The 23,500-nt window shown below is 39.9% G+C and overlaps 2 protein-coding genes across 6 annotated transcripts in view; one reads left to right on the forward strand and one right to left on the reverse strand.

Annotated features, from left to right (window-relative positions):
- The window catches only part of RAP1GDS1 (Rap1 GTPase-GDP dissociation stimulator 1), a 97,953-nt gene extending 90,310 nt beyond the window's left edge, over nucleotides 1-7,643 (forward strand). For all 5 annotated transcript variants that reach the window (XM_074540945.1, XM_074540946.1, XM_074540948.1 and 2 more), the window contains one exon: nucleotides 1,351-7,643. In XM_074540945.1, the coding sequence (XP_074397046.1) occupies nucleotides 1,351-1,478 (128 nt within the window). In that variant the 3' untranslated portion in view covers nucleotides 1,479-7,643. The remainder of the gene's footprint in view (nucleotides 1-1,350) is intronic.
- The window catches only part of TSPAN5 (tetraspanin 5), an 83,181-nt gene continuing 64,855 nt past the window's right edge, over nucleotides 5,175-23,500 (reverse strand). The window contains exons 3-8 of the mRNA XM_005484619.4: nucleotides 18,446-18,592; nucleotides 16,458-16,628; nucleotides 14,515-14,640; nucleotides 11,442-11,489; nucleotides 11,195-11,311; nucleotides 5,175-10,643 (exon numbers count right to left, since the gene is read on the reverse strand). Of these exons, the coding sequence (XP_005484676.1) occupies nucleotides 10,578-10,643; nucleotides 11,195-11,311; nucleotides 11,442-11,489; nucleotides 14,515-14,640; nucleotides 16,458-16,628; nucleotides 18,446-18,592 (675 nt within the window). The 3' untranslated portion in view covers nucleotides 5,175-10,577. The remainder of the gene's footprint in view (nucleotides 10,644-11,194; nucleotides 11,312-11,441; nucleotides 11,490-14,514; nucleotides 14,641-16,457; nucleotides 16,629-18,445; nucleotides 18,593-23,500) is intronic.

Raw genomic sequence — 23,500 nt, forward strand, 5'->3', positions numbered from 1 at the left:
AACTCTTTGTTGAACTTCAGATGATGTTAAGCAGTTAACAGATACCTATTTTTATAGGATTCTTTCCATCAGGAAGTTCCTTTTGCAACTGAGTGAATGGATAGGGGAAGAAAAATGAGGACAATGGAAAATGGATCATCCAAAGCAGAGCATTCTTAGCTAGCACAGTCTTCTGTAGGCAAGAGTCTCCACGAAACTGGATGTTACCAGCCATGGTAAAGCAAAGTGCTTTAAATACCTTCTTAAACATGTTGATATCTCAGCAGAAAGCAGGAAGTGCATATGTAGCATGAACCCCCCAACAGCTTCACCGACATCAGTCTGTACATACACGTTCCCAGCTCCACAGCAGCATGACAGTGCCAGCTCTTACATGGCAGGGGTTAAACTGCATGAGAACTAAAAACACATGAACGAGAAAGTAGGTAGCGGTGGGAACAAATGCCACAGCTTGCTTAAAAAAAAAAATAAAAATAGCACTGCATAAAGCATAGCTATCTGAAACAGATGGTAGGGTTTTCTCATGGGAAATTGAGAGATTAGGCCTCCAGCAACATGTAGAAAGCAAAATAATATGTATTTGTTGCTGAGTGGGATTTCACTAGAAAGGCATGTAACAAAACCAACCATTTTAGATCAAAACTGTGAGATGTTCAGAGTACAGGGCTTTGAGAAAACTTGTCAAATTTCTTACAATTTCTGCTCAATTTTATGAGTTGCTGCCAACCTCTCTTAAATAATACAACAAGTAAGTAGCATGCAATCCAGGATCAGAATCATCAGACAGTGTCTCCTAATTTTGAGCAGAATATAAACACTGCATCCATATGCACAGCACTGGGCAATGCTCTGCGTGTTGTCGTTTGCATCAACTTCAGAGCTGAGCTGTAAAGGGACAGAAAACAGTGACCAGGTGGTGACACATCCATTAAGGACCCATCTCACACCCCCACACAACCAGTAAGAGTTGACACACACAAATGATGTAGTGAGCCTGTCGCAGCCAGCTCACTTCGTCAGGCTAGTTTAAAGAATAAACCAAAAAAGTGTTTTCACTAAAAATACTTCCTAAGCATCTGTTTTGAAAGGCAATCCAGGTGGATATTCTTAACTGCTATGCAGCAGCTTGATCATTCATCGTGCCCTGAAATCCATGGAGTCTGTGTGTGCTGGACGCCCTAAAAAGTTGTCTCTCCATCAACAAAAGCAATTCAAAAAAGTAAACAATAACCAGATTGTGTGTACGCACAGCTGCGTGCTTGTGTGTACAGGATTTAGTAGTAAAGTTTCTCAGTTTTCTTCTGCCTATCTCATACAAAGCACTGTTTCTTTTAATATTTCCTTTTCCAGAACCTCTCCAAAAGGAAGTGCAGAGCATGGCGTTTCTAGAAGTCATATCAAAACTCCGCAGCCATGAGAACAAAACTGTTGCCCAGCAGGCCTCGTTAACAGAGCAGAGACTTGCTGTAGAAAGCTGAGGAAGGTCTTGTTTCCAGTGCATCCCATCACAGATTTCACCTTTGTCCTCCGTCCTGCTCCGCTCCTGCTATGTTTTACACTGTATCACTTGTGCATGCGTGTAACGTTCCCACACAAATTGATGAACTGCTGTAGGTACCTGTCCAAAAAGGTTTCTACAAATTCATAGGTGGTGTTAACATGAACCTGTCTCCACCTGTAACTGTTCTACTTGTATTCTTGTTGCTTGGGCCACATAGTAGAATGTGCATGTTGTAGTCCTATGATGATGTAGAAGTGGTACTACACAACTGACTCTTTCCTCATGCCCCCTAACTGCATAAAAATGTACTACTAAATTAGGGACAACACGAGATGCAGCAGCTCCAGACTAGCGTGCTGACTATAGGATTAAGAAGTAAATCTAGCTCAATTTTTGGTGCTTTGGAGATTCAGGTTTGAATGCAATGTACTGCTGCTCATTCACTGGTCTTGCCTATTAATGTCAAACTTGTGGTACCTAGAGGTAACAAATAAAAATTTCAGTGCTCTCACTTTACCCTGTGGTTTGTCCTTTTTTCTAATCCCACACAGAAGCCACGACTGCACCACCATGCACTGGTGAGTTCTTTTTGTTCCTGGCTCTGGCCCGACGCGATCACTGCCTTTCAGCTGAGCAGATACAAAGGAAGCTATTCCAACCACTATCACTGTGTGTGCTCACACAGAGGCACTGTGTGGCATAACAATCATGCATTTTAGCAGCAATGCTTGATACAATCTTTATCTTATAGAGCCATGTGCGTACAAGTGTTCCTGGGCTTGCTTGGGATTGCTTCTTTGTTTACTGGGGGGTTTTTATAGATAGATTTTTAAAATAATATCTTGCAGCAGCTGCTCAGCAGAAGCCCATCAAGTGAGAAATGGAAGATGCAAGAGACTTCCTTTCTCTCCTTTCCTAGGTAAGGGAGATGGAAAACTGCCAGTCTGAGCATCTTATCTCACAGCTGCTCTTTTGTAGGTCTATAACATGCCAGCGAGCAAACCAGCAGACAGCACTTGGGCAAAACAAGGAGCCAGTTGGGATAGCGGTTTCCAACAAGCCAGCAGATGATATTTTGGACTGTGTGATACCATTGCCTAGCATGATCAAGCCCACCATGCATGAAGGTCACAAGATCTATAACATTTTAAAGTGAGTTCAGCACTCCCAGTGCTGAAGTGCCAGCCTCAGAAGTTTCAAGTTCCTTTTCTTACGAGCAGAGGCAGCAAACCCAAAGTCCAAGCACCTATGACATCCCATGCCAGGTAATTGCAAACCACTGCTTTTGGCCTTCACAAATTCACTCCCCAGCTCCATGAAACCACTGCTTATCCCTCAGATACTGTGATGGGAAGATGCCAGCCATGAGGGTAAAGGGATTTTTTATGTAAGCTGGGTGTGAAAAAAAACTTGCTTTTGACAGCCAACTTAAGGTCTCAGATTGTACCAAAACACAGCAGATGCTACAGGAGTTTTCACACTGCAGAGATTCCACATCCATTTAATCCAGGGCCAGAAACATTCAGAAAATCCTCCAATACCAAACTGCGCAACAGCAAAAAACCAAAACAACACATTCAAAAAGCAAATGCTAGTACTAGTGCAATAAAGCCACTGACAGAGTACAGAATTGTCAACACAAACCAGGAGCTTGTGACATCAGGCTCCAAATAACACAGAACCTCTGCACTGCTGCTGAACATAAGCAGCATGTTTACAATCACAGCTCACAGGCCCTCACAAGCCCAAGTTCTCCCAGGCACAGAAACTCCATTGACTTAAACAGAATCCAAAATAATATTTGAAAGGCCAGTTATCAACAACCTGCCTGAGGCCAGTTAACAACAACCTGGTTCTTGAAAGAGACTGCTCCTTTTGACATTGGTATAAACTGCAAGTGCTCACCCAAACTGGTTGTGATGTTGACAGAATTCCCATTTGGTTGTCTAACTGGAGCTGTGGTTAAGCATTAACTCTATTCTCACCACCAGATGTTTATCAGGAATACCACTGTCACAGCAAGCATAAACACAGGCCAATGGTGATACCCTACTTTCACACAGTTTCCTTGGATGGAATATCAAATGACTTAGATTCCTAGATAAAATCTGTGCTGAGCCTAGGAAGGAAAATCCACATAAGGGCAAAGATGGGTGTATGTCACAGTAGGAGGAGGTAACTGAAGAGACTCTAGCCACACAAATGCTGTGCTGTCCTGAGGCATGCTGCAATCTGCAGGTTACTTCTATGTAGCTGGTAAATCATTTATCCTCCGAGCACCTTTAAATAAGAAATGAGATCTAAGGACATTACTATCACATGCATGTCACTACTAACTGGACTGAAGTCAAGTGAAGGGAAAACGCTGACAGTAATTCTAATTGGATGTTTACTACCTAGATTGCATCTAAGCAAACCTTGACATCTGCTGCTCAGACTGTTTCTATGACAGCAATGCCAGATGTGGGGCCTTGTCTTTGTCTTAGTGCCACCACAGCCAAGCCAGAACAATCAGAACAATCCCTATGGCCATACCATGGGCAGGCTGCACCTCCCTTGAGTGTCACGCTCTTTGGCATCTGTACAAACTTTTGCCCAGCATCTCACTGTTGGGAAGGTGAACACAATCACGTGTTTTTACATTTCAGTGTCCTTATTACAAGAAGCTTCACTCAGGGCAAGGCAGAAACTCCAACAATACCGGCCTTGCATCCAGAGCACCCATTGGAAAAGGCAATTTGTTTTAAAATGGTAAACAGCCTCAACTTCAGGAGTCAGTGTACAAGTCTGTTAGGAGTTTGATAGATGGCAGGTAGCCACTCCTAGTCTCCCTCTCCATCATGAAAATGCTTAGCCAAGTTTGTCACATCTATCAGGCAATGCCCTTGGCTCTTCTTTTTTGTTAACTTTTGGTAATTCCTGTGTTTGTGTGTCAATCTGTCCCGAGTTTAGATGCTTGTTTTCCAAATCATTTCCATACATTCAGATAAATGTCATATGCCTGAAATATGCAAAAGGCATTAGACTTCAATCTGGACATGCTTTTAAATTGATCACAGTGCCATTTGTGTACAAAACCTAGAGGTTTTGAAATTCTATTAAAAAAGTCTGTTTCCTCCTCTATCCAAAGTAGCACAAGACATCATTACCCATTTTTACCTGCACAATAATTTAAGCCACTTCTCACTACTTCTGTTTAAGGACATACTGCACTTATTTAATCTTTTGAGAAGGAAGGTGGGAATTTCATTTGTCTTAGTCTTGCAAAGCATCAACTCCTGAACACACCAATGTGACCAGAATAATTCTGGGGAGAGCACAGCCATTTCAGCCTGAGGAACATCAGCAACCTGTTGGAAAGAAGCAGAGCATGTTCATTAGGCAGAGACGTCAACAACAGCTGACAGGAAATAAGGGATCTCTTCATGCGGGGACATGTTCTTCATGTCTTAGCTTATTATTCATCTAAGGGCAGCCACTGGAGGCATGAGCATGTTTTGTGATTTAATCAGAACACAGTATTCTACAATACCTGTGAGAGATGGGGATTTATTTCCCCTGTTAGTTTGGAGGAAAGAAGGTAGGGATCTTTTCCTGGAGGAACTTTCCATCAATGTATCTTTCTATTGTTTATATTTAGTGCTACATCAAGAGTGCATACACATTCACAACATCATATTTCACACAATTTTATTTATAAAATTGTAATTATCTAACAAATTGCATATAAAATGATTTACTTCAAGTAAATACAGAATACTGCACGACTATTAAAACTATTGTATTGTCCATCATAAGTGTATTAAAACATTCCTAAAAAATGCCTCTATTAAAAACAAAAAACCCAAGAACACAAGTAGCATGACCAAGACCATTTTCAATAGCTTAAAATGAATTACCAGGAAGTTGCATTAACCTCCTAAGTAGACTCCAGTTACATCCATTGAGATCAGCATGTGATACAATACCACAGTCTAATGCTAAAGATGACAAGTAATACATTATGCACCTGATCTATGCTTTTCTCCTAGACTGAAGGGAACCAGTCTGAAATCAGAAAACTAAAGCTCAAGTCAAACTCTACTGGGCATGCAGTTCTGTTATAGCAATACTTTCAATCGGTAAATGTAGTTGGCTTTTACAATCAATTTTACAACTGATAAAAAAGGAACACAAGAGAATACATTCGTATAAAAAGGAATGATACACAAAGGGTAAATGTTGACACCTTGCTGTACACCTTCAGATGAACAAGAGAGAAAGATTCAGCTGGAACTAATGTGGAATATATGTATCAGAAATGGATCTGAGTCATAAACTCACATTCCAATCTTGCCAGAGCTCAAGGTCCATCTCTACTATGTACATGTGAACATGAACGCACATACAGATGGAGCTTTTTATTAACACACTTATATTGCCAAAACACAAACGACAGCTAGCAGTGCTGCCTCGTGCACACTAGTAGTACTTCTTCGTATACTGCATGTTAAGGGAGACAGATTTTTTTATTTCTTTTTTTTAAGGGGCAAAATTTGGTAGCTAATGGATCAAGGTAGTATTATTTCATTTGTTTTAGACAGTTTCATCACTTGTTACAGGTATCTGGAAAAGATTCAGGGAAAAAAGAAAAATGGGAGGAACTGGAATATTCCGCAGTGCTTGACACCTTTTCAGTCTAATCTTCTTCCACCAAAAAAAAACTAATAAAAAACTAAGTAAGCCAAACTACAACCCCAAAAAAAAAACTTTTCTAAATTTTATAATCTCTTTTAAAGTAACAACAACTTTTGTTGTTTAATATTATTTAAATTTTATTGTTTAATAAACAGATTTTTTTCCATTTTTCTCTGAAAAAATATTTTCTCCGGAACCAATTAAAAAAGCCAATTAAATCTGCTTTTCTAAAAAAAAAACCTTTAAAAGTTCTCCCCCAAATTTACCCTAAACCAAAACAAATACATAGGTATTTGCAGAACTGCTATTTCAATGCACCCAAAAGACATACACAGCAAGAAGGGAAAAAGAATTGAAAATTCAGACAATAATTTCTCTCTCTCGTAACCAACCATATTACCCAAGACCAATTTTAACAAGGGCATCTCTAAAGTAGTAAAAACACAGATTGACATCCAGGACAGTTCTTATAGCACCATGTTTAGTCCTGCCACAAGCGATGGCAACCTCCCATAACTGGTAGGAGGTGCTGCCACCGACTCTCCACGTTACAGTCAAATGCTGTTCTAACGCCAAGCAGCAAAGGGAAAAGGCAAGGGAGGCCCTGCCACTAACCAGGCCCCGAAGGGCTGGCCAGGGCTTCACTTTCCTCAGGGGCAGACACCAAACACGGGCAGCTGAGGTGCTCCTGCTGCTCCATCAGCACGAGGGACAGCCAAGACAACCACTTAGGACTCTCCTGATGGACACCTTTCCTCTCCATAATAAACATTTTCAGGGTGAAAAGCAGTCATGTGCAAGAAGCATTTAATCTGCATGCTACTATTTACATTCCAAACACTATTTACACACCAGAACTACAAAGAGCATCTCTCTCAAAGGGGAGAGAAGAAGGCTTTCAGGACAGAGTACACTTGAGCAAGCACCCCCACAGCTTCAAACTCTAAGGGGCACAATCAAAATTATGGATTTTAAGCAAAGAGACCCTACTGCTACCAAAATAGACACAAAAAGATGACTCACACATTTGTCCATTAGGCTATTAATCAAAAAAACCCCCAAACCCAAACAACAGAAAGGCCTGTGAATAGAGAGGGTATTTAGAAAGCAGAGGATCAAGGACTGTGAAGCCCTCTGGCAGGGCTCAATGGGATATCTGGAAATAGCTTTAAAACCAGCGCTGCTGCTGAGCTACCAGAGTCCTTGTTAGCAATGCCACTACTCCACAGGAATCACCCAGCAAACAAGGCTGTTTCCCACTCCGTAAGCCTGACAATAAATTTCTGAAAAACTACTGCATGTTAAAGATAATTAGGCTGATCTCTGAACTCACATGTACCTCACCACCACACCAGGCAGGAAACTGCCATGGAGTCTGAGTGCCTACCACATCTTATTGCTTTAGACACTGAGCCCACGTAGCCAGCAGTTGTGCTTTAGTTGCAGTTCACGTGACCTTTTCAAAGTTTCCTGGAAAAAAGTTTGCTTGTATTTGGCAGGCTCTGACAATAATACATTGATTTCCAAGGCCTCCTACAAGGTTTCACAACTGGACACCTAAGCTGCTGAGTAGCTGTTGTGGGACATTTCGAGGACACCTTACCTGATCTGTAGACAAAAAAATGTGGGATTTAAATGTGTAACAGACAGCTAAACAATCAGTGCACATCCATCAAACTGCAAAAATGAGTAAATAAGTATCTCTTGGGAACAAGGGAGCAAAAAGGATCAACAACCACAGCAATAAAGACGAGCTCTAGAAAAGAAAGTTATCTAGTGGTTTTTGTAAGAACAGTCATTCATTCTGGGATTCAGCAGAAGTGTTGCACATTTGTGTGTAGATGTGCAAGTTGTGAGAACAAGAATTGCTCAGCTTGGAGCATTTACCCTCCTATCAGTCTGACACTGCCAACTGCACAGCCAGCAGACTGGAACTCGGAGAACAGCGTGACAAGACAGAAGGCCAATACAGTACAACTGCAGAGATTCAAGTAGAAGAATTAAGCTATCTTGAGAAACTCAGAGCAGCAACAGTAGTATTCAAGATCAGTGGCAACAAGGAATGTTTCTAGGCTTTCTGTTTTCCCTCCAAACCAAAGCTCAGGATCACAATCAAGGCTCTTTGGTGGAGGGGTTATTTCCTCAACCCCACTTTGCTGATTCCTCCCTGCACCATTTCGTCTCAGTGCAGCAACACTGGTGCTGATGATCTGTCTGTCCTGCCACTATCAGGCAAAATGGTATGTCCCTCTGGGGGAAAACAACCAGTAACTCCCCAAATCGAGGAGTGGCTAAGAAAAACATAACACTGTGCTGAGGTGGAACCAACTTTATTAAGGACAATGAATTATAATTGCTTTGAAAGGCTTTAAAAATACTCTGAGTCATGACTGGCCTTTAACAGCAGATACCAAGGGATATGGAGGCTGCCTGATTCAGAGCCAGTCAGTGGGAGTTAACCAGAAGAGGATGAGGTAATGCTCAAAGATGGAAGGACAACAGGTCAGCTGAGGCATCTGTGAAGCAGCGGCGTGCCCTTCACCAGCCTTCAGAGGGGAGAAAAACCACGGCCAACTAAAGCACAGAAAGGCAAAATGTGCAAGGGTACCTATATTCATTTGTTTAAGTGTCACAGGACCAAAAAGGACCTTAACAAGTCACCAGATCAGCCTTCTATCTATCCCCCAAAACAGGGAAGCTTTGAAAGCAATGTGTTCCTCTCTCCTACTCCATATACCTTCTGGTTTAGGAAACTCAACTCAAAGATGTTACATCCTTACAAGGAGGTGCTACACATCCTTTGCCACTGTCTGACCAAAGCGGGACCACAGCTTTCAGGACTGGTATGGAGATACTGAGAAGGGTCATAAAACACACTAAATTTATACAAAGTGCAATAAACTACCCAAGCCATGTCAGGTCTTTAAGTTCACTATTATTAGTGAAGAAGAGCAAATAAAAAACACTAAGCTGGATGGAGCCTGATTAAAGTTTTCTCCACTATTTGTGCTTTTTGCCACATTCTGCTTTCTTACGTCCAATTCAAAAGGGTCTGCCTTAACGGATCCTAATAAATGCTTCTATTTTAAGATTTTTATTCTGTTGCTTCACAGAAAGAAGAAGAAAGCTCTTTGTTGCCTTTAGAGCAAGAAGAGGAGACATCTCCACAGTATGAATTTGTTCACTGGAGGTAAGCGTTTACTCTGACAAAAACTGTTCTCTCCAACTTCCAAGAGAATGGGAAATGATCTTCCCATAATCACATGCATTTATCAATAAATAAGTTTGGATTAGACTGTATTAAAACATATGCACATATTTAAAGCACTGGAGTGTCACAGATTCTTATTCCACAGCTCATGCAAGTAAAAAGAATTAAAGAAAAGAAAAAGAAAAAAAGAAAGACCAAAGCTGTAACTAGGAACAGACCAAAGAAACAAGCTTCGCATGAGTATGTCAAAGCATTAACATCAGTGAGATCCCTAAATACATTAGGTTACACTAAATTTCAGAGAAACAAAAGATTTTGCCATATCAGATACATAAGTTTTGAATTTTTTAAGTTAATATATAATCCATTATTTGAATATTATTCTTCACTTGGACCCAACATCCACACTGCTTTCATACATTTATACAGTTATATCCCATCCTTGCCTTAAGAGACTGATATCCAAAGGTACGGCAGCAACCCTTGTTCGTCAAATAGAAAACTCCTTTCCCTTCATACAAGAGTGGAGAAGGAAGAAAGATCTTGACAAAATTAAGCAATTCTCCCTTCTGCTGATTCCAACCTCAAAGTACTAGAAGGAGATAGTTGGAAGCTTGCATAAAAATAATTTCCCTTGTTTTAAAAACAATTTTTTTTACTGTACAATAGATGCATAGAAAGTTGCTTCCTGCTTCATGGGTTTAGGCCTGTAGCTATGTTTAGCTGTGAAAACAAGAAGATTGTTCCTTTACAGAGTGGTAAGGAGATAGACCATCTCAGGAATATTTGGCAGCTATCAAAGAGCTCATGACATGAAGAATAAACAGCATATCCACAGACTACAACAATGCAACTCTGTCTCACTGAATACACCAATTTAAAAAAGTGTCCACTTGTTACTCAAAATCAAGAATACAGTAGAGATTCACGGCTCAACAGCTTTCAAAGTGGTGGTTTAAAAGAAAAAAAAATTGTCAGTGAGCAGCAGATTTTCAATAGCCCACTCTTCTCTCCCCCATCCCGAAAAAACACAAGTTCACTGCAATATCAGGAACTTAAACTTGAGACTACTTGGGAGAGAAGGCTTCCCTGTCACCCATGTCCATACAGCTTGGTGTCGGAGTGACACACTGGAGGTTTCAGAGGGTTTCGGTTGTCCAGTGTCTTGTTGTGGTTACTTCAGCAGTTTTACCAGCTGGCTCTGACAGCCTCAATGTCACTAACCAAATTCTGGGCTAAGCATATCCCAAATATCTGGAAGAGATAACAGTTTATTCATTTAGAGCATTAGACAACTTTTCACACAGGCAAACTCCTTAGGTTATACAGAACTTAAATAAGAAAGAAACAACACAGGTAGAAACTAAATTAATAGTAAGTGTTGGAAGAAGAAAGAATATTGCAGAACTCCTGTAACCCCAGTATTTTTATGGTGGTACTGGTTTCTAGTTAATTAACAGGTCTAATCTTGTTTCAAAGCAACCCTAAAGGCTTTCTGCTGCTCATTCAAGCACCACTGGAAACAGTAGGTCTGTACAGGCTTGAAAGTCTCTACATAAGGTTTATCTAACAGAATGTTAGTATCAACCTGCTGAGAGTTGAAAAGAAAAAATTGCATGCCTGTAGATAAAAACTAAATATTCCTTAGCACAAAGAAAGCCTCATACATTTCGTTCCCACTGCTAAAACCCACAAACAGGCAACTGGCACTGCATTTCCCATTCTCCTACACAGCTTCCCCCCTCATATATGCACTTTATCTGTTATTCCTCTGTGGAACTCATTCCAGGGAATATGATGGTTACCTGCAGTAATGCTATCCCAATGAATATACCAGCAACTATGGTAAGGTTGTCCTGCAACCATTTCTCAAACTGAGGGACACAGCCTTTAGTGTAGATAACAATCTGCTGATCAACCTCCTGCCAAGGAGAAGAGGGAAGAAAACAGAGATAATTACATTCAACTACACTATCAGCAGAACAATCTTCAATTGCAATAGGGATTCAGGTCCTTAACATACCACATTAAGAAGAAAAAAAAAAAGCTTACTGGTTTTTGCCTTGCATCGTAGCCACACTGAGTATTAATAACATCTTCCTAGAGGAGAGAGAGAAGAGAAGCAATCAGTAAAATGTCTCCCAAACACCTTCTCCCAACTCCCTGGAGTTGGTGCTGTATGTAATAAGACAATCACCCAAACTTTGATGAGCATATTGCTTTAATTAAAAAAACCTCCTCCTTCACTCTGCACTATTAATTATTTGCAGCAAACAAGAGCATACATCAAAAAGAAATTTATCTCTCAAGTCAGCAAGCTGGGAAAACCAGCCGTCACCCGGATGAACTCCATGTTCCAGATACAAGCATTTAGTAAAGTAAAAGGACTATGGAACATCTATGGAAAGTGAAAGAACCTTCTGCTGAAAAGGTTTTGTCTGTCCTAAAAAATATGCCAAGAGTACTACTGTCATTTTCAGGGTTCAGTCTGTGCAGAATGAAGAGGTGACAAGGGCCATTTCTGTTGCAGAAGCTGCAAGTTCTTTCTGACAATGTCTCTAGAAATATGTGCAGTTCCTTACCAAAAACCTGAAAGAAAAAATAACAGATGGAGTAATGTGTTCTTACTGATTGTTCTTTCTTATAGGAGCTTGATACCAATGGGAAAGGAGGGGTTCTTCCTACTCCCTTTCCTTTAGTACTCCCAAAGCTCAGGTAATAAAATTGGCTCTGGCAGATTTTCCCTAGTGAACAAATGCTTCCCATTGGCAGCTGAAGCTGTATTTTTACTTTGTATAGTTATTTCATGGTAATAAAATGAAGCATGAAACTTTTGGTATCAGCCACAATGGCAGCAAAATATTAAGTTACTGACTTATCATATAATGACAGTGAGTAGAAGGAGGAGTACTCAAGAAAGTGAGAAAATCAGTCAATCTGAGCTAGGTGTACCAAACACCACAAGTTAATCAAATAGTGGGAAGTGGGAAAGACAAGCACTGTCTTTGGATGGATTTTAAAAAGCAGCCATATGGAAAAAAAATATCTCCTATCAGCATGGAGAGCTCCTCTGTTTCCTCACTTTGTAGGATGTTCAACAGGTTGCATTCTGTCAGCTGCCAAAACTGGATTCCCTTAATGGATCTTCAAAATTCAAGCAACTTTTATCTCCTAACAAGATGAAAGCTTCATCTTGTTTCAGGACCTAAGTGAAAGTTTCAAGACCTAAGTGCCACAGACTACAAGGATGTAAAAGCATCTAATTCTGAAAGAAGGATTTTAAGTTTTCTACCTTGTACTAAATGCCTAGCTGCTTCATGATTAATGTCTTCTGCCTTTAACCTTGGAATTTGTTAACCAAAAGAAGGTACGAAAAATGCAACGGAAATAAGTTTTCTAGACTTGCCTACACAAGATTTTAGAACACTTCAACCTCCTTAACTACATCAAAATGAACTATAGTCAAAATTTGTTGCAAGAAACTTATTTTAGCCTGCCTTAAACTTACCACTTCCTTATCCAAGCTAAACTAAAAACAATCAGGCGTCCACATAACTGTTTGCATCAGTCCAACGCTGAAACCTAATTCTAAAAGGGACAAATTTGTTTTCTCACAGAATGAACCTATGTTTATCACTGCAATTGAACCAATCACAGCTTGGTTACAATTATTTTACTTGTATGCATGACTTCTAGTGTTTGGAGTTTTTAAAGGCCATTAAGGTTGCTTCCTTACAGTGAATGAGATTTATCTTTAAATTTCTGGTTGCTGCATCACACCCTAACAAACTGCATAGCCATTTAAACAACTGAAAGAGAGAACTTCAGGATGGATTATGTATTTATAGGATTACCTTGTACTGCTGTCACTGGTTTGGTTTTATAACAACTATATTTTTAAAACTGGGTTGTGATGACCTCTGTGTGGGTGGGTGGGCAGACAGGCAAACAGCAGAGGGAATCCTATGCATAAGGAAATGTTTGAGCCTAACCTACATTTTGTTTTAATATCCTGTTAAAACATTTTCAGCTATGTTTCTGAGAAAAATTCCAACTACTGTGAAGTCACATTCACTGCAGAGGAACCAGAACCAGCTTGTGCAAGTGGCAGTGCCTTATCAGGAGAGGGGGAGAGCAGCAGCAACTGGATGCCAGGAGCAGCAACTGCATTGCATTATTAGCAAGGCAGGAAGCACCTGAGGTGCCTTTTGGCAACTTGCCTAACTCCAGTCTGTGCTAGACTAATACATTCAAGGAACTGTAAGTCGTTCCAGGTGAAGACAAAACCACAGCTGAATTGCTAGATAATATAAGCACTCAAAGCCAGCTTCTTTCAAGCTATATAAAGTCAAATATATACAGTGCTAGGCACGTAACAGTTTCCATGCACACACCCATCCCTGTTAGTGAACTGATTCCCTACACCTCACCCTTCTTTATCATATCCATATTAGCAATGCATGGCTCCAACATTTTCCACTTGATGATCCAGAACTATAAATATTTTTAAAGACATGAAAATTTACCTAAAAACTGTTCCCACAAACAATTTCTGACCTTTCAAGTCTGATTTCAGGTGACTGTAGGACAGGCAGTAATTTTAAAGTTTAAAAAAAAGAGTATGTAAAGATACCCATAGCCAACTGAAGATTCCAATGCAAACATGCCAGTTCCTCAGGGCACAGACTGTCATTCATTACCATACCTGGCACAAACTGGGTCAAACTGGCTAGAGCCTCAGGACACCGCATTAAATAATGAACAATACCTCCTTTAAAGTGTCTGATCTCAAGGGTTACTGTTCTGATGAATTTCAATTGAAAGCTCACATCCTTCAACTCATTAAGCGCTTCTCCTTTTTATACTTGCTAATATTAATATATATGTTCAGCCAAGCCCATGGTTCCCTCCTTCTAAAAATGAAGAACTAAGTTATCTTATGAGTTTTGCTGACTGCAGAAAAGTTAGTGATTATGCTGAGCTGCAAGAACAAAAAAAAAAAAAAAATACAGGTTGGAAAGAAGTTAATAATCAGGCTCAGTTTCCAGAAACAAAAAGGAAAATCTTGAAGTGTTATTTATGATTGGAACAGCACACCCATCCTACCCCCTAGAGCGTCACTTACAGCAGGGTCTTTAGTACAGCAAGAGAATGGCACACCACAGCGCTCTCGGCTCGCGTTGGAATCTGTACAATTGAAGTAAATGTTAAGGTTCCAGTCATCAGCTCCAAAAGCCCCACAGCACTGCCACTAGAACAAAAAAAGAAGAGCTTCTTAAATTTCAGAATGAAAATCTCAGCATTAGCAACGTGCATGGCTGCTGCCAGTTTCCCCTCTAGCTTTCAAAATAAAATCTGAGACTCCCACTGCTCTCATTGAAACTGCCTTTTTTTTGTTTGGTTGGGGATTTTTGTCATTTTTTTAAAATATCACTCCAAATGCGTATATTGTTCCAAAGCTATCATCTGACTAAAGTTACATTCACACCCCGCTATGCTGGTCTCTGGAGAGAAACCCATGGGTGAGCTGATAAGCCTACACAATGCCACAGAGTTGCACACGCCTACGAGCTCAGGCCCAAGGGACAGCAGAGCCAAGAGTACAATATTCTGCCCAGTCTAATGAGCCCTGGATTTCCAAAAAAACATGTTCAAGGGCTACACTGGTACTCCTTTTGCTAGTCTGGGGGAACTTTGCCTGGCTGTACATCAGTGTGAACACACTGTTCCCTGATCATCACACATTGCACAATGAACACCTTTAGTGAATCCTTCAGAGGGTAAATGTGCCAAAGGCAGGAATAGTCTGGCAAAACGTGTTGAACACACGAGGAACTGATGTGTTTTGCTGAACATACAAAGGATGGACTGGAGACTGGGGAAACACTGATGGCTTACAGCAAATAAGGAGCTAGACCAATGAACCAATCTATGTCAATTAAAAGGAAAAAACCAAACACAACCACATTTTTAAAAGCATTGGAATAGCCATTCTCTCCTTCTAGATGTAGCAGTTCTCTTTGCAATACCTGACATGTTGTCTTTGTGCACCATCTCTATTGGGTGAAGAAGTAACTCGCTCTCACAACTCGTGCTGCCCCTGGCTTACTTGCTGAATGCTAATGCAGTTAGAAGAGAAAGCCTTGGCAAGTCATTGCAAATTTGGACTGTAGCCTTTGGCTGCATGCAAGTGGACTACTACTTTCAGTTTGTGCTGACCTCTGACCTTCTTGCAAAAGATTCAAAACAGTGCAAGGACCCACATCCTCTTACCATTTTTCCCCCAGGCACAGAGAAACAAATCAAGCACTGAAACTATTTTAATTGTAGAGTGTACAAAAATTAGTAAGCATTAATTCAACCAACACTCAGCCACGTTAGCCACAAAGTGCCAGACTCAAAGAGGACTTCTTCAACACCGGCCAGAACTGAGTACTGGAGAGGGAAGGTACTGGCAGACCTTGTGTGCAAAAGTCAGCGCAATAATTCTTTACACACATTGACAAATTACAGAGCTTAACCTGCACAAACAGGTGCACCACTGGTTTCACCCTTTTCTCCCAAGTGCAGATGTGGTATCACTTAGAGGTGTCCTACAAGAACTCTACAGGTGGTCCACTTCATTAGCCTAATTCCATTACGTCTAATTCAGAAGAAATAAAATTGTAGTTTCATTTGGACCAACTAAATACCTCTGCCACTCTGCAGTGTTGCTAAAAACTACACCAACATTCATCTTAGGACCAAATGGAGCTTAGAAAGTGAGTAAATTCTTAAACAGATGTGATAGCTTCTATAATAAAATATTTTAACTTTGACACACTAAGTCTTCAAGAAAAATCACTCCAACTCTCCATCTTGTTTTATGCAGTCATACATCAATAAAGCCACTTTACATAGATGCTGTGTGTTTGCAGTTCTGTAAAAGCAAATATAAATATATTCAAAGGCATTATATGCTGGAATATTTCTGTTGCTCCTTGAAGAAACAGAGCAGATGGAAAGTAAAGAATAAGAGCAGGTATTTCTTAAAATTAAGCTTTACAAAAAAATAACAGTCCAACTTACATATTCCTGTGTGAAGTCTATGAGGTTTTGTAAATCAATGTCATCTCGGTAGGCTCTGATGTTGTTGTTTATAAAGAAATACAGCTGGTCCTTTATCCAGTCTTTGAAAACAAATGCTAGAACACCAGCAGTGAGCTCCAAGAAGAAAATAATTCCAAGAAATACAGAGAACTATGAAGAAAATAAGAAAGGCTAAAATTATTTTCCTTTATGACCAGAACTTTCTCAAAGCCCTCAATTACATCTACTGATAAGGCCTTATCTGTTTCAGTGCAAGTTCAAGCCGTTTTGGCACATAGGAAATTTTAAATTAAAAACACACCATTTTTATTGGAGCTGCAGAACAGAAACTTTAATTCTATTCTAAAAAATAACAAAAATGCTAACAAATGGCCAAACCTTGGACATTTCACTGAGATTTTCAAAGAGATCCAAGAGAATTCACTGTAAATTTCAAGACACAGCTAGTCACCACCACATGTAGGGCCCTTGAAAACCAGTCTTAAATTTCAACATAGGCATTTACATTTTAGAAGGCATAAACAACCAATATAAAATGTACCAGTAAAATGCTTTCTACGTGACTTTTGCTTTAGATCCTTTCACTGGCAAAGCTTCGCCCAAGCAGACAAAGCAGAAATTGGTAACAGCAGAAATTAATTAATGACTAAGTCGGAGCGGAATGTCTATGAAATTACTCACATCCACATTAAAACTAAATGAGGCTGCTATGATTAATGCAAATGCAATGGATGCCAAAGGCATTACTAATGATCTGCCACTTTCCCTAAGCACTTCCACTGAGTCTACCCTGTTTTAAACCACACAGGGGTCCTGGTATACTGGAAGTCCATCCCCTGTGCAACTGTGCCTTTGAGTTTCACTTTAATATGCTCTCTGTGTGTGTTCAGATACATTTTTAATTTCTCCCGCAGCTGCTGTATGGGAAGCTATTTCTGGTACAGCAGATGGGTTCATTTTAGGCAAGCTAAGAGAAGCAAAGAAGAAGGAAAAAAAAGTGTTACAAGCTGCTTTATAAATGCCTCAAGAACTGTGACTCTCAATTGCCTCCTCCCCTTATACAACATGTCTGTGGGAGCCAAATGTGTCACTTGGAGGTAGTTATTTCACTGAAAGCTTTTTCATGTATATATTAACAGTTAATAGTCCACAGGCAGTGCCCACCTCTGGAAAGGGGAGGGGTGGAGGAAAAAAAATCTTTACTATGAATTTTCAATTTATCTAGAAGTGAACATGATACTGTTACCCTCATTTTCAAAAGTCACAGGAGGAAATCTTTCAAAGTACAGAACCCAGCTACTTAGTTGAAGAAGTTCTGCATACTGAGGTTCATTTGCATGTCAGCAGCTCCTTCCCTAACCAACAATCCAGCCCAGAATTCAAGAAAACTTCCATTTTCTTTCTGCATCCTGGACACATTCTCCTCCCCTTCTTCTTCTCAGGCCCCAGTACTGAAAGCAATGAAACCTCCTCCAGTTAGCTGAAGAGCAGGGATGAGGATATGGGCCAGACTGAGGATATTGTAACAGTCCTGTCTCCTCTGTACCATGAGGGGCCCTTGCACAGCACAGGTCACACGGATCACATTCACTGCTGCATCTACATCCCTCTATTTCACAGGCAGCTTATTATGGACTCCAAGTTCAACACACAGATTCTCACAAGAAATTTCTCTTTTTTTGTGACAGGGAAGCAAAATATTAGGCTACATCCATATGAAAATCAGTACTTCCATGTTATGATTTTTACCATCAACAGTTTGAGCTTTAAAACAATACAGCCAGTAAGCACCAGAGACTGAAGAGCTGTAACATGTTAAAAGCTAAGTGCTTTCCTGGTATTCTGACACTGGATAACACCTTCCTCTCCAAAATACATTTAAAATGCTTAACACAGTTAAATAGAACAGACAACATGGCATGCTACAGAAATGAGGAATGTCAATGTAAGTTGCAAAAGCTACTTACAAATTTGAGAAGAAAAGTGTTTTCTCGTAAAGCTCCAATGCATCCTGCGAATCCCAAAATGAACATAACTCCTCCTACCACTAGGAAGAGCCAAACAGGATCAAAGCCTCCCAGGTCAGTGATGGAGGAGATGTTGGACAGCACTCCCTGAGAAAGAGACAATGCCAAGGGATAAAAAGTACGTTCAGCTTTCTGTTGTACAAATTCTGACTGCATTTTTCTTCTTAAAAAGGAAGAAGACTACAGCAAAATAAATGTTCTGCAGTACAGCAAGAAAATACAATTAAGAAAATCTTTGTAACCCAAAAGAGATTAAAAAGTGCAATTATGTGGAATATTTCTGAATCAATATGTGAGTGAGTAACAAAATGTTCTTGAAGAATTCTCTGTGAGAAACCCACAGGGCATTTTCTGCTTATATAGCTATAAGTAGTCTGCCAGAAACTCAGAACAGATATTTGAACAAAACTTAACTCATTCTTATTACCCATGCTGAGACATATTTTATGTATCATACACATCATCTATGTAAACACACAGTAACATGTTATATAGAAAAAATGGTAAAAGTAATAAAACTACCTTGAATTTAGCATTTATTCTCAGTACTTACAGCAATTGTCAGAAATTACAAATGAGCTCCTAGGTTGCACTATCTTACAACAAAAGTTTTTCAACAAATTTTGACATGATACATAATCTGGCCAATTCAACTTCAGGCATCTACAGCACCAAAACCTCATTCTAGAAATAAAGTATGGCTACTGACTAATTAGATAGCAGGAAGAATTTGAAAATATCAAAGTCTCTTAGTTGGATGAAAGACAATTTAAGAACTTGTCTTCAGACATGGTTTACATTAACTTAGAATAGACCTATCATATGTTAGACCACATATGCTGTGTTTTAGATATGACAGTCAGCACAGTCTGCTTGTAATGCCATTTCTGCCTTGAAAGCAAAGCTTGGGTTGCGACACCAATTATCCTGAGGAACTATTTAAATTCTTTGAAGACATTTTAGGCAGAGTTTTGCTGATGTTGAACAGATGGGTCATATCAAGAAACAAGTAAAGTTTACCCTATTCCAGTGAGTTTGCACAGGAACAATTACAGTTTCCTAAAGCTTTTCAGCAGAAAAAAAAATGCTGAAGTTTCACTATTTCTTCATTCCCCTCCCCAGTGCTGTAGGTCAATGAAAAGCACACTGCTGTGGTTCCCCACAGAATCCCGAACTCAGGCTGAGTGCTTTGGACTACTGCTTCCCCTAACTCCTTGAGAAGCAGCAACAGAGATCTCTACATCTTCAGCTCCCTATTTGCCAAACTCCACAGTTCATCCTTTTTCTTATTCCTGCTCATACCCCTTTGTTTCTTTGAAATAGTCCCAACCCAGCAAGAGGATGCTACCATAACCTCACTTCCAGAAGTTTAAAGTAACATTGATAATGATGACTGTTCACAGCTGTGGCTTTAGATCTGTGACTTTATATATAAACACACACATACTCATTTTACATATATGCACATACATACTCGAAACATCTCAATTGTCATGTAGCCAATATCTCTAACACATTACTCCATGTAGTCTGCAATCACTTTCATAGACTTCCCCAAGCAAAACCTGAGCAAGCGGTAAATATAGACAGTGCTCAAAGCTTTTAATTCTGTAGAAAAGGACAGAGTAAATAAAATATACATGTGAATTTCACCAATGCACACATCAAGGAGCCTTAGAAAAGGCCAAATCCCAAAGAAAAATCTGACTACAACCCAATTCTAAAACACCAACAATAATCCAACAGCATTTGCTAAGTATATTCTTTTCCCTCCTACTAGAGAAGGCTATTGCCAGAGAAAAAAAATCACATTCATCACTTTCCTCCTACATCATATAGTACTAGCCTTACTGACATTCATTAAAAAAGCAAAAAAGAGATGTAAGGAACAAGGTAACACAACTCAGAGCCAGCACTGCTATCAAAGAGGAGCAGCTGGCCTGCCCCTTTTTATGGTACCATCTCAGTGAAGAGATGATACACACCAAGGTGAAATGAACACTTACCTACCATCAACACTTACATCAACTTGTGCAAAAGTTTTTCCACTATTTTTGTTTCATTACATTTGTTAGAGAAAAGAAATCCAAGCCACCTTTCTGGCTAAGAATAACAAGCAATATAAATAGGATAATCCAACAACACACCTTTGGAAAAATTGAGGTCTTGTCCCTACACAAGTCAAGAAGCATGAGCTCTGCCTCAAGGGGAAAAACAATTACTAAAATTATTTCTTCACAAAGTTTTCAATGCCTTTCCTCTGTGCTTACATAGTTACCATAAGATGAGAATAAATTCTGCCCTAAAGGAAGCACTACTACTCTTTTCTTTTAACACTAGTCAATTTTTGAATTAATGGACTGTGGTGTAGTAGAGTGAAAAAAACAAGTCACTGGAGAAAGGATGTTGCCTTTGTTATTACTTGTATTTACTTTTTTAAAAAGCTGAAAAATATGAAGATTTAAGTCTCTCTTCATAAAACACTGTGTCTTCCCTTAAAAACAAAGTAAACAAAATCAAATAAATCAACAAAAAAAATCAAATCAAATTACTATGCAAAATCAACTTCTTTCCGTATGAAAGTAGTCAAATTCAAACAAAAAGAAATACAAGTAAAATTCAGCTCACAATTGTGGACAACACTGTTTCAAAAGACAGTCATAATACAAAAGTGGTAGTGAGAAACACATTACTTTGCATTTTGTTACAATCACATTAAATCCAATGGCAAAATTATTTATTGAGCCAGTTTTATGCTATTTTTCCACTTCTGCCCTACTTCCCTTTACTTGATTTTCTAGAACTGCCAGGCTCTTAGCTGCCTGTAATGCCACATGTTGGCTGGCCACTCCTCAGGGTAGCTGGGATCCAACACAAACTGCACAGATCAACACAGGCTTTATCTGCCATTGTTTGCTGTCGCTGGAAAGCACCTTTATGTGCATCTGTTGCTAGTCCACATATGGCAATCATAAGCCTAACATGGATAAATCCCAAAAAACACATTCTGACAATGCAAAGCACATACTGCTTAATTCACATTCTACTCCAAATGCTCTCTGCACATGAACTTCAAGTTAGCAGTATTCTGTAGAGACATCTCAGGATCCACAATCTTCAGAGAGGTTTTGTCAATAAAACAATAGCTAGCAGTGGGAATGAGAAACACAGACAATGCCCTGTGATTGCAGTTCAATATAAGAAGAAGTCTCATAGAAGATTACTGCTTCCTGCTTAGAATACAATTTTACAGTTTTGTACTCTGGACTCTTACAAATAAGCTCTCTGAAGATGCAGCAGTGCAATACCCTGAAGAAAATCACATTTTGCTTCAAGCAGCAGGGCAACAACTGGGAATAATATCTCACTTTATATTGTTAAGAAGATGTAACCATACAGTCCTTTAAGCACACACTCTTCCTATCCACTACAAGTTTCTATAATACCTACCACACCTCCTGCCACAATATATTAGGGGTTTTTTTGCTGCAACAGCTACTCCTGGGTAAAGTTTCACACAGATGTACAAACATCTGGTAGTGACCAGTTCTGTCTTCAGCCCATCTTTAGCAGAAGGAAACATTTCCACAGGTGCTTGAGCAGAGGATCAGTAACTTCATATTCTAACACTGCACCCTCCACCACGTGCTCTGAATCCTCAGGCTGCACAGTCAGCCATGGAATATATGGTGACTGTCCCCTTCTCTCACGCAAACCACCTGTAAATATTTTAAAGTAAGGCTTTCTACAAATTTTTCCTCAGCAACATTGCTGCAGTTGCCCACTACAACCACGACTGTTAAATTGTTGCATGTACTCTGATACTTTAACATCTAAAAGGATGAGCAATTGTTTTCTCTAGATGCATTCCCATTTTGAAGTATGGTTATTTTTTAAATACACACACATCACTCGGTAGTTTAGGCCTCTGTATAATCTGTATTGGCAGGAAATGCTTTGTCTGTACAAAGCTACATACTCAAGTGATTTACTTCTCACTATGGTATCAACCCAGGGCTCTGCTGCAGTCCCACAAGGAGAGCCAGCAGGACATGTTCCCTGGCTGATCTCCAGCTCATCTGTTTGCTCTGTTCCTCCACCCTCCATAGCCTGTTGTACATTACAGTCCATAAGTGGCTATTTAATATTTTAATCCAATGCAAGCCAAAATTTATTTGGTGTACTGAAACAACAAAAGCATAATCCATAAGTGAACTAAAATAAGCAACAGTAAAGTTGTGGAAAAGTTCCTTTATTTGTGAAATGTACTTCAATCATTAGGATACAATGATGCATGGATGGAACAGGAAAGTGACCCCACATTTCCACCCCACTCCAAATTCAGGAGAAGTCAAATGAAATGGTTAGGACCTGGCTCTTTTCTTCACTACAAGGGTGCATTCCACCCACAGGGAAATGTGAGAACCAAGCCAGGCAGAACAAACTCCTGCAAAACGGAAGTCCTCCTCCTGGTATGTGAGCACAGGTAGAAAAAAAGCCCGAGAGATGCCTGACATGTTCTCAGTCATGTTTTCCTCATGGCCAGAGACCTCCACACTACAGGCAGCATCCCGTTTATAGCTCAAGGGAGAACAAGGAAAAGGGAAAATGCTGGCCTTGAACCCAGGAGCTTGTGAATGCCCCTCCTGGTGTTACAGCTGCACAACAGTTTGCCTTTATCCCATCAGTAAAGCATAAGGAAGCAATAGTTCCATACAAAAGCAATAAGGGTACACACCCCACCCCTTCTCCTTCTTGTACTCTAAGACCATCAGAACAGCTTGTAGCACTTTTCAGAGACAGACCCTTGACTTCAGCTCCTGCCTTCGGTGCACATCTACATTCATATTTCAGGTCATCCCCAGCAGTCCTTTTGAAGTGATCGCACACAAGCTGTGCTTCAGCTCACACCTGGAACAATCTCAGAGCACACAGGCTGGATTACTTATAAATGAGGATGTGGATCTGGAACACAGCTCATGCTCCAAAACACTA

Source organism: Zonotrichia albicollis, chromosome 5, assembly GCF_047830755.1.
Source record: "Zonotrichia albicollis isolate bZonAlb1 chromosome 5, bZonAlb1.hap1, whole genome shotgun sequence".
Taxonomy (NCBI): domain Eukaryota; kingdom Metazoa; phylum Chordata; class Aves; order Passeriformes; family Passerellidae; genus Zonotrichia; species Zonotrichia albicollis.